Source organism: Alosa sapidissima, chromosome 2 (genome assembly GCF_018492685.1).
Source record: "Alosa sapidissima isolate fAloSap1 chromosome 2, fAloSap1.pri, whole genome shotgun sequence".
Lineage (NCBI taxonomy): Eukaryota > Metazoa > Chordata > Actinopteri > Clupeiformes > Clupeidae > Alosa > Alosa sapidissima.
The window spans coordinates 31936931-31949430 of record NC_055958.1 but is presented as its reverse complement, the minus strand read 5'-3'; the positions used below and the strand labels follow the sequence as shown (position 1 = coordinate 31949430).

Here is a 12500-nt window from a genome sequence, read left to right as displayed (position 1 = left end):
AATTCTGATGGGCTGACTCATGCAGACTCTAGTCTAGTCTAATTATCTCAATATGGACAAGAGGAAGACAGAAACACACAGCACACTCAGCTCTTATGCACACATATATACACACACACACATACACACACATACACATACACACACACACACACACACACACACACACACATATGCTGCACAAAAACACACAGACAAGTTATACACTGGAAAAACACAGACAGAGCCAAGTAGGTAATGAATCCATGGACATTATTGCCCCTTTCATTTACTTTTACCCTTTTACCCTTGTGCATTTCACTAACTTCACCAACACAACACACACATACACACTGAGCTCTTATGTACACACAAACATACACGCACACACAAACAAACAAACAAACACAGAGTCAAGCTGCACAGCTGCAAACACCTGGCTTTTATGTATACACACACACACCCACCCCACACACCCACCCCACACACACACACACACACACACACACACACACACACACACACACACACACACACACACACACACACACAGCGTGAGCATATAGTCTGGCTGGCGGTGGCAGAGCATGGCTGAATGTAATGGGCCTAATCAGGCATGTCATTAGCTTGGGAGCAGAGCCCTAAATGAAAAATGAGAGGCCGCCATTGCTGTCGCTGCCGCGCCGCCTCTTTCCAAGAACTAGGTCACGCAAGAGGTGAGGACAGTGTGGATCTAAGGAAGCACGTGAGGTAGGGGTAGAACTATGCTTGTGTGAATGTGTGTGTGTGTTTTGTGTATTTTTGTGTGTGTGTGTGTGTAAATGAAGCTCTTTTCAACTGCATGTGAAATATGAGTTTGTGTAGTATGTGGCCTGTATGCATATGTGTGTGTGTGTGTGTGAGCGCTTATATGTTCACGTGTCAAACCGTTATAGTTTATGTGTGCTGATGTGTGTCTGTAAAGCACACACGTGTGTGTTTGTGTGTGTGCGCGTACGTGTGTACATGTGTGCGTGTGTGTGTGTGTCTGGATATAAGATAGCAAAGGATGTGGGTCCACTGAAAGAGGCACAAAGAGCTCCTTCAGCGCACACTGCCAGTTTATCACTGCCCCTATAGCCACACGCTATATAGCCCTCCGCCCTCTAACACACACACACACACACATGCACACACACTCTCACACGCATGCACACACACTCTCTCTCATACACGCACACACACTCTCTCACTCTCATCTATCCTCCCCCACTCTCTTATTGAAGAGCTATTATCCTTTTCATATCCTTGTTAATATCTATTATGGCCAGACACCCCATATATTTCTTTCAACCACACTAGAAATCTTGCCCAGTACATTCTGAGAAAAGGGTTCTCTGTGTCTGTGTCTGTGTAACCACAGACAGATAGATAGACAGACAGAAACATTCTCTCTCTCTCTCACTCTCTCTCTCTCTTTCTCTTTTTCTGTCTCTCCCTCTCACATTCTCATATTTGGACATCCGCTGCTTGGAAGCGCTCCTGTCAACCAACCCATCATATCCCTCTCTGTGTATTCTGCCAGTCTGTGTCGTGATCCTAGCTCACAGACGGAGAAAATTACAAACAAACTTCCATACAGACAGACGGAAGATGGAAAAACACAAACAAAGACTTGTAGAGAATCTCACGAGGAAAACTTGACTTTTTTTTCAAAATAGGGAGAAAAACGTCTTACCTTGTCATCGTCATCCTCATCACTGCTGAGTTTCAGGTCGTCAGCTAGCATGCTGGGAGAACAATCATCGCACAGATGTTAGGACACACACACACACACACACACACACACACACACATACACACACACACACACACACACACACACACACACACACACACACACACACACACACACACACACACACAAGCAGAAAGGGTGACTATTCGCCTTCACAGAGCACATCTATAGCCTCTTGCGCCCCTTCCATACCAAGCCTGAACAGAGAGCAGGAGACGCAACAGTGCAGTGTGCCTCCAAAACAAAAACACACTTATTAAAACACACCCCTCCAGTCTGTCTGCCTGTCTGATGGGCCTTTGCGGTTTCACTGTTGTTTGCAGGCAGCCAGTAAACCCCTCAGCTTCTGGCTTCTGTTCAGGTCGTGTTGAACCCCCCACCCCACCCTACACACACACACATGCCACCACACACACACATGCCACCACACACACACACACACACCCCTCTCGTTCCTTAATTACATGCTAAACTCTATAAAATTTATGAGTTTAATGAAGTGTGCATGTCATGTCAGGAGGGTGGGGGGGCAGTGTAGATGAAACGCAGGCCTTGACCCCCGGGCGTGAACTCTTGCTCCCGACCGCAGTTATGCTGCGGCTGTAAAGTCACTGGTGGGGACTTGGGGACGGCCTCCTGTTTCACACACTACAGCTCTCCGTCTGTCTCTCTCTCTCTCTCCTTCACTCATTCTTATTCACTCGCTCACAATCTCTCTCTCTCTCTTTCTCTCTCTGTCTCTCTCTCACACTGTCTCGTTGTCATTTCCACATATTCACTCACTCTCTCTGTCTCTCTCTCACACTGTCTCGTTGTCATTTCCACATATTCACTCACTCTCTCTCTCTCTCTGTCTCTCTCTCTGTCTCTCTCTCACACTGTCTCGCTGTCTTTTCCACATATTCACTCACTCTCTCTCTCTCTCTCTCTCTCTCTCTCTCTGTCTCTCTCTCACACTGTCTCGCTGTCTTTTCCACATATTCACTCACTCTCTCTCTCTCTCTCCCTCTCTGTCTCTCTCTCTCTCTCTCTCTCTCTCTCTCTCTCTCTCTCTCTCGTTCTCTCGTTCACCACTCTCACTTTCTCCATCACTCTTTTTTTCCCTCATGGCTCACTGAAGCCTTGTTTTTCATTCTCTCTGTTCTTTATTCTCTCTCTCTCCCTCTCCCTCTGTTTTTTTGCCTTTTCTCTTTCAGCATTCTTAGTAGCATGTTCCATCTCCGTCTCCCTCTCTCTCCATCCCATACCCTCTCTCCATCTCTCTCTCCATCTCTCTCTCCATCCCATACCCTCTCTCCATCTCTCTCCCTGTCTCTCCATCCCATACCCTCTCTCCATCTCTCTCTCCATCTCTCTCCATCTCTCTCTCCATCCCATACCCTCTCTCCATCTCTCTCTCCATCCCATACCCTCTCTCCATCTCTCTCTCCATCTCTCTCTCCATCCCATACCCTCTCTCCATCTCTCTCTCCATCTCTCTCTCCATCTCTCTCTCCATCTCTCTCCCTCATCTCTCTTTCCCTTCCATCCTGATCTGTAGCTTTGTGAGTCTCTTTCACTTATCTCCATCTTTCCCTCTTTTTCTGTCTCTCTCAATTCAATTCAGCTCAATTCAACGACAATTCAAATCAAGTCAAGTTGAGTTTTTATGAGCAAGACACCACACACACACTCTCTCTCTCTACAGCTCTTAATCTCTATCCTTGACAAAATCTGGATGAGTACACAAATGTATGAGTCTGTGTGAGTATGTGTGTAAGCTGAGTCCTCTCTGGAGTATGACTGTGTGCTAATATATGTGTGTGTGTGTGTGTGTGTGTGTGTGTGTGTGTGTGTGTGTGTGTGTGTGTGTGTGTGCTTCCAGTCACATGCCTGGATGTCAGAGTGTGTACGTATGTGAGGTAGAGAGTTCGAAAGCATGGCTAAATGCATGTCAGCAGACAGCGCAAATGTCAATGTGTGTGTGTGTGTGTGTGTGTGTGTGTGTGTGTGTGTGTGTGTGTGTGTGTGTGTCCTATCCTCAGCAGGCCCGGCGGACAGCAGCGGTGCCCAGTTACCCCGGTCAGATCAGCTATCCCAGGCTGTCCCACTTACCACTTGTGTGGGGCCACATGTGGGTGTGTCATCCTCGCGGGAGGGTTACCCCGAACTAACACACACACAGAGAGATAAATACATGAATAAATAGATAGATACATACAGTACATACATACATACATACTTACATACATACATACATACATACATACATACATACAAATGTAAATATATCATACACAGACTAACTTTTGAGAACTTAATATTGGGAAGATACATAAATACAGGACTGACAGATAGACAAAAGGGATAAATAGAAAGGGAAATTGACACGGGTGCGTAGATGAATATATGGATCCTTCCAGAAATACATGGAGAAATAAATGATCAGCAGGCAGAAAGACGGAGTAAAGTGAGATATGCAGTGACAGCCAGAGACGTACAACTTTACACTCAACACCCAGGCGCAGTGAAAAATCAACATGAAATTAGGACACATGGACATACACTCACCCACACACATACATGCTCACACACATGCACCGTTCACACCCAGCCATCCACACCCACACATGCACACCCACAATCGCATGCATGCACCACACACACAAACATGCATGCTAGCACCACACACACACACACACACACACACACACACACACACACACACACACACACACACACACACACACACACACATGCACACACACACACATGCATGTCTCACTCTGAGACCCTGAAAGAGAGTAGCCGCGTGGGAAACTCACCCTGCTTGTGCTGTGCGCCACACTGCTTCGCCTCCTGTCACACAGAAAGAACACACACACGCACGCACACACACACACGCACGCACACACACACGCACGCACGCACGCACACACACACACAGACATTTAAATCTCTTACATATCCGTCTGCAACACCATAACACACTCTTCACCTCACTTCACAGACACACAAAAATGTCTGGATGGACAACCATTTGGCTCTATACCACCAAAGGGGAATTTTCTAAATACCAGCGAAACGTGATGATGACTGTGCGTACCTTGGAGGTGTGCAGGAAACGCTCAGCCCCGCCTCCCCCAGGGGGCTGCTGGGAAGGCCAGGAATGGGTCATGTCCTGAGGGGTTGGTGTGGGGTGGGGTGGGGGGGGGGACAGGAAGGGTCAAGAGGTGAGAGGTCAGCAGACGTAAAGGATGAAAGGCTTCTGTAAATGACACCACAGGTAGCGATAAGCTGCACGCAGCAGGGGCGGTCTGGGGTGGGGGGGAAGTCCCACGGAGGCACTTGACGACCCTACATATTTGGTTTTATTGGTCAGAGTTTGTTCTGTGGTCATGTCAATTTCATGCTAACTTCACTGAATGAGCTCGTAAAGGTCTCTGGCCACCACCAGAGGGCGTGACTGGGTACTTTACACATGACGGCTGAAGTTACACTGTACAGTCAGCACTTGAGAGCTCTTTGAAGGGGCTTTGAGCAGACAGGCTGAGATCAGTGCACATTTACACTGGCGGACTTCAGGGTAATGAAACTGAATTATGACAAGCCATTCTTAGGATGAAATGAGATATATTACTAGAGCATTAATGAGGCAGTGAGTAGCCGGGGTGAAGAAAGTGAGACAGAAAATAAATGTCATAACACTGTTTTACAGTCAGTTTTATGTTTTATGTCTGCAGTCTGGGCTTGATAGGTGTGTGACACTGTGTATCGCCATAACCAGATTGTATTAGGTTTAAAAGGTGTGAGGTTTTACACATCCTAAAGGAAGAATAAAATGCAAGTATAGGTGGTCCATGAGTTTACAAGCTCTCAATTTGCAGAATGCTTCCCAGTTATTACATACATAGAGATACCACTCGTGTTTGGTGTCAGCCTAACTCACTGAGGTTAAAAATAATCAGCAGCATTCCTGAATAGGCAGGTAGATCTTTCATAAAACAACAAACGGCTCAGCCACAGTCAGTTAGCAGAGCAGTCCCTGAGGGGTCAGTGGGCTTATCGTCCATAGATAGCCTAGCATCCTAAAGTTACAATTGATAAGCAGCTTCAAGCATCCTAGTGTCTGAGGAACACCTCTCTTGTCTGTCTAGTACCTGTTAATGGATAATGTCAATGTAATGCCAGTTAATAATCTTTAATGACATTAAAGTAATGCCAGTTAATAATCTTTAATACAGTAATAACGTCTAGGTATTACTTGCATAAGATGAGTCAACTAAGATCAAGTATCCATGGAAACAGAGAAACACAACTTCGCACTAAGACTACAGAAAATACTTGCTTCTATTATTGTTTGGGGTAACATCACTGGGACACTATGTTGTAACATTGACACAATCATGTCATAACACTGACATAACCACATTGTAAGCTGTAATGGAAGATGCTATATTGGGGAAGCCGTGGCCTACTGGTTAGCGCTTCGGACTTGTAACCGGAGGGTTGCCGGTTCAAACCCCAACTAGTAGGCACAGCTGAAGTGTCCTTGAGTATATATAAGCTGAAGTGTCCTTTACAGTTTTTCTCGATCGTTTTGATACCTGTGTCAACTCTGACATCACATTCTCAAAAGAGTTAACACCCGTGTCTGAACAAAAGCACTCTGGACAAAATGACACATTTTGATTGTAACACTCTCAAAACATTTAAAACAAGCAGCAAAAGCCAACTTGTAGTCAAATCACTGTTCGTTTTCAGCCAGTTTCCCAGCTTCTTTAAGCAGGTCAAAGCAATCGAGAAAAACTGTAATATGTCCCAGTCATGTCTAGTGAAATGCCATATCCTGTTCCTGTCATGTGGTCTACTGGTCTGATTGAAACAGTTTGGGAGGTTGTGGTCCTGGTGAGGAGAGGGAATAAAACCCATAAAGCCCATACAGCTGAACACAGAGACCCACTGCTTATTCAGCCCAAACCCACACCACAGAGAGAGAGAGAGAGAGAGAGAGAGAGAGAGAGAGAGAGAGAAGAGAGAGAGAGAGAGAGACCAAGACAGTCATAGAGGGAGAGAGAGAGAGGAGTAGCTGTGAATGGATGCTAGAACAAAGCGAGAGAGAGGAGGTGATAGTGGGAAAAGACTGAGACGAGATAACAAGCAACACACACACACACACACACACACACACACACACACACACACACACACACACAAACACACGCACACACATGCTGCTCAGTCATTCATCCTGCTACGGCGCTGTAGGACTGATAGCGTCTGCTTTGTAAATAATCTGTCTTTAGTAGCACTGTCAGTGCTGTGCTCACTGCGGGACTCACTTCCCTAATGGGAGGAAACGCTCCGATTGGCATCTCTGATTATCAGCACAGATTAGACCACGCCTCCCCGCCAGACGTACCCAGAGCATTAAGTGTTCTGTACATATATCAATCTCTAATATCGAAACCGCCGCGCCGCCACTCCGATCAGGTTCCCGTTTTGTGTGAGTTGCCTACACTCCCGGGGTCTTAGGAGAGCACTCTGAAAAGGTTGATCTACTGTTACTGATAAACCTGCTGTATCTGAGCCACTTTTGTAAGTGATACCATAAAGTGGGAGCGAGGGGGGGGAATAATATGATGTGCAGAAACCATATAAATATTAAATATATTCGTCTGCTAATCTAGGGTGATTTGACATAGAGGATGTCATGTTTGTCTGTGTTTGTGTTTATGTTTCTTAGCAGACGATTTTGTCCAAAGCAATTATATTTGTTATATTTGAACCAAAGGCCAAACAAAATTCACCAGAGAGGTAGCTTACCCCTCTCTTCAGTGCTCCCCTCCCCACAGTGTTTTGTTTGTCTCCTGTTCATGGAGCCAGGGTTGAGTAAGGAGATGCTTTTTTTACAGTGTTCTCAGATAATGGAGAGCTAGCAGATTGTAAACATTACACAAATGTTTTACGTGTTAGAAATCAGCATCACTTATCCTACCTTTCACATCTTCTCTAAATAATCACATTGGTATGTATTCATTATCAACACACTGCCACTTTGTTATGTTAACTAACTTCCCTTTTTTTCTAGAGGGCTAATAGCTGTAAGAGAGGAAGGGGTTGCACAGGGGTTACAGATCATGCAAATGAAACACCTTTATTGCCGGCACTCATTAACACACACGTTAGTGTATCCTCCTCTAAGCCTCTGAAACACCTTTATTGCCGGCACTCATTAACACACATGTTAGTGTATCCTCCTCTAAGCCTCTGAGTCTCACCAGCAATTCTGAATGAGTCAGTGGAGTAAACATGACAAACTGCGTTACTGTACTGAGCGTGAAAACACTGCTAATTACGACAGAAAAACAAAAACACAAACACACACACATGCGCGCACACATGCACACACACACACACACACGAAAAAGGCTCACACAGACTGACAAAGAAGAGTCCACATGAACAGCCTCATGCACCAAAAAATAATACACACGGAATCAAAACTACCACACACACACACACACACACACACACACACACACACACACACGTATAACACATGGATTAGTGATGGACCTCATGAACATCAGTGTTTTAGTGTGAGATAAGTCATGGGGGGAATATTTCATGGAATCACATAAACACTCGTGTTCAACCACGTTCAACCTGTTCAACCACACAGAGATTCTGTTAATGTGTGTCGGTGTCGTTCACACATATGACCGCATAATGTCAGCATGTTAGCATCATATCTGAATCACCCGAAGGGTCGGACCTCCGTTTGACAAAGATGCGCATATACTGCGGAGGACATGTCTGAAAGCAGCTATACATGCACACACACACACACACACACACACACACACACACACACACACACACACACACACACACACACACACTGACACACATACACACACAGGCACACACACACACACACACAGATGTACATGCACATATAGTGTACACACACACACACTAAAGCAGTCTAGACTCAACGAGGGTAGCCAAATCCAGCCTCTCAAGACCTTACAAAACACATACTAACATGCAGGCACGCACACACACACACACACACACACACACACACACACACACACACACACACACACAGATTGCATTTGCTGTCCACAGTAGAGTAGGGAAATACTACCCATGCAGTGGATGTCCTGTGATGATTGAATCTTAATCTCCTACCTGATAAACCCTTCAAAGACACATGTACAATAACAATAATCACTGGTAATCCAGCCATCCTGTTTATATAGGGAAAGAACATATGCTACCATGACTGCATGATTTTGATGATTTTGTGTTATGATGTGTGTGTGCGTGGTAGTTTTGTTTGCGAGTCTGTATGTGTGTGTATGGTCATTTTGATTTTGTGTGTGTGTGTGTGAATGTGCATAGTTTTGATTGCAATTGCGTGCATGTGTGAGAGAGTTTATGTGTGTGTATGCTAGTTTTGATTGAGTGTGAGTGTTTGTGTGTGTGTGAGTTTCTTTGTTAGCCTCCAGCAGCCCTAGGCTGCATCATCAGCGTGGTCACTAACAGGAACTGGTCTGTGGAAAAGGTCATGTGTTATCTGCTATGACGATTGGGGTTGTCACGGGAACAGATGGCCAAGCATGATACGATAGAGGCAGGGATGGAATGCTGTCTGCAACCGCAGAGCCAAATATAATTATGGAGAAAATACCAGCTCAAAACACCATTTGTTAGGAATGACACACAAACACACACACACACACACACACACACACACACACACACACACTAACACAAACACAAACACACACTCGAATATAGAGACACGTGTGCAAACACACAGATATAGTCAGAGAGGAGAGCTGATGACAACACAAACACAAAAACAGGTTTGTACTTTAGGTACTACAAACAAAACATATGCATATGCACACAAATAGGAATGCGTGCACACACACACACACACACACACACACACACACACACACACACACACACACACACACTCACACAAACACACAAGCTCTGGAGGCCACTCAGAGTGTTCTTGCCATGAGTCATTCATAAAGCAGAAGCCAAACTCCAACACCCCTCCCTCTATACCTCCCTCCATCCCTCTCTCCCTCGTAAGATGATGGAATGAGAAGCACTCTGTGGCTGACCTTTTCTTGTCACCAGAACCCATCAGCACAGATTCTGCATCCCTTCTTAGATCCATCCCCACACAATGCACAAAAATAAGCACACGTTACGTTACATAATGAGGTGCTAATAATACATGTCTAGTGGTCTGTCTATAAGTGCTGATAAAATACAACATGCCTATGTCTAATATATGTCTCTGTGTCTATATGTGATGCAAATATATGTCTATGCTGTGTAAGGGATAATGTATAGAGGGCTATGCTGTATATGGGCTATGCTGTGCTAAAACAAATTCCATCATGAGGATATTAAAATATATTCCATTCTATTCTATTCTATTCTATTAAATGAAGATATACAAATATACTCATCCAAGACATTTCCCCCCACAATAACTTATGCTATCTATGGCCATCTATTTTTGTAGCTGTTAAAATAATTTGACCTGCTTTTTGTCTATTTGTTTATTATTTTATTAATATTTAATATTATATTGATATTATATATATATGATATGATTCAACTGAACTTGTCAAGCGGTACAAAGTGAAGACAAGTCTCTGACATCGTCAATGCATGCTCAGATTGAGCAGTGTTGCAGAGCAAACCACATAACTGGTTCCATGTGTTCCAATTGGATGATTAAAGTTCTCAATAAACTGATCATTAACGTTCTCAAGAAACTTGAGGCTGGTATGAGGGAGTGTATTGTGTGTGTGAGAAACCTACAAGTTACTCATATTGCACTGGATCATCTTCCTGAATCTCAATATGATAAGTCTGGGCAAATTATTAATTAAATAAAATGTTCAACATTTTGCTTTAGGCAAAAAAAAAAAAAAAGTATGCCAGATGGCCAGTCCAGCTCTGCGTTCAGGAATTATTTAAGCAAAAGTGGAACGTGCGCAATGTTTCATTAATCCCTCCTGATCGGGACGAATAAAACAGGCATGGAGGACAAAAGAAACATACAGTTTAGCCTAAGCTATGTAAACTTCCCATAATTTTAATATTTTACAACAAATGCTTGACTGGTTGAATGGTCATACATGTCATCAGAATATCACTACCTGTAGCCTAGATGCCACGAGTGTTTATGAGTAAGCTTGATGAACCATAAATTAAAAGTTTTCTTAACATTAGATTAGGACATTATTGTCATTAAACGCTTTTACAAAAGTATATACAGTTAACACTTAATGACCTAGCAAATGTTGGCGACTTAAGTGTGTGATTAGATAAATAGGCACTGGCAGGTGCAATAGGTAAATAGATATCTTTGCGTGTTAGAACAAGCAGTAGCCTGTAGGCCAATAAAGGCAAGCGTGTTTGCCACTTACATTTCTAACGTCTGACACTTCAAACTGCTGCAAGTGCATGAAGAAAGGTCCCACCTTAGATCATGTTAATGGCCAATTGTAGACTAGGATTTGGGGGTGGCATCTGGGGTGGCCAATCAAATCTCAAGGGTGGCCTGTGCCACCCGGAGCCACCCCTCTGGCTTCGCCCCTGCCGGTCATTATTGGGAAAATAAGTCCCGACAGGGCGAACCGGACCCCGATGCGCAGCGGAGGGGTCTTTTTCCATCCTGAAGGGACTTATTTTCCCAATAATGACCGGCGTTCTATACATTATCCCGCTTATTACACGGCTACTTGCCAAAACGAAATAATAAACTCCCCACAATATGACTTTAGCCTACTGTACATAGCCTAGCCTATTTGTTACCGTTCATCGTGGCATTTGCTGAGAAACAAATAGTTCGCTGAACACACGCTGAACTTGAATCAAACATTCTTTAGAACACAGCTGATCAACCGTCTGCTTTCACTTTTGAATGAAGTTCCAGTCCTTGCGTAGTGATATGAAAGACGTATCAGAAGCACAAAACCCGTTGCCATTGACAGCGGTAATTATATGTTGCAGCGGTAATTACATGAAAATATTTTACCGTAGAACTTTGGGAAAGCCCATTCAAGTCAATGGAGCGTTCTACTTGCCTTGTGAAGAGCCATGTAATAAGTGTGTATAATATATATATGTGTGCTGGTGATATGTGTGTATAATATAGATGTGAGATGTGCTGGTGATATGTGTGTATAATATAGATGTGAGATGTGCTGGTGATATGTGTGTATAATATATATGTGTATGTGTGCTGGTGATATGTGTGTATAATATAGATGTGAGATGTGCTGGTGATATGTGTGTATAATATAGATATGTGGAGCTAATGCGGAGTGGACATGTAGGATGATGGAGAGTGGGGGGTGGAGGTCTGTCCAGTGTTAGATTAAATAGGAAGGATGATGGAATGGACTGGGGAGCCCAACCGAGGCCCTGGCCTTCATAAATAACACTCAGCCTCAACCCCGCCAAACAAAATGTACAGTTAAGACAAAGTGGGTGTCTCTTATTCTCTCGCCACCTTTCTCCTTCACTGCTGCTCTCTCTTTCTCTCTCTCTTTTCTTGCTGTCTCTACCTATCCATTCCTGTCCTCCGGCAATCTCTCCCACACAAACACAGTTCTCCCTCTGGAGTGCAGTCTTGAAGTCTCCCCCCCTCCACTCATCCACTTGCTTCATTATCTCTCTCTCTCTCGCATGCTCTCATCCTCCTCGTCCTCCT

General features: G+C 44.3%; 1 protein-coding gene across 1 annotated transcript in view; it reads right to left on the bottom strand.

Annotated features, from left to right (window-relative positions):
* The window catches only part of aff3 (AF4/FMR2 family, member 3), a 36110-nt gene that overhangs the window by 18765 nt on the left and 4845 nt on the right, over positions 1-12500 (bottom strand). The window contains exons 3-6 of the mRNA XM_042084198.1: positions 4842-4916; positions 4561-4594; positions 3851-3905; positions 1697-1748 (exon numbers count right to left, since the gene is read on the bottom strand). Coding sequence (XP_041940132.1) covers positions 1697-1748; positions 3851-3905; positions 4561-4594; positions 4842-4916 — 216 coding nt within the window. The remainder of the gene's footprint in view (positions 1-1696; positions 1749-3850; positions 3906-4560; positions 4595-4841; positions 4917-12500) is intronic.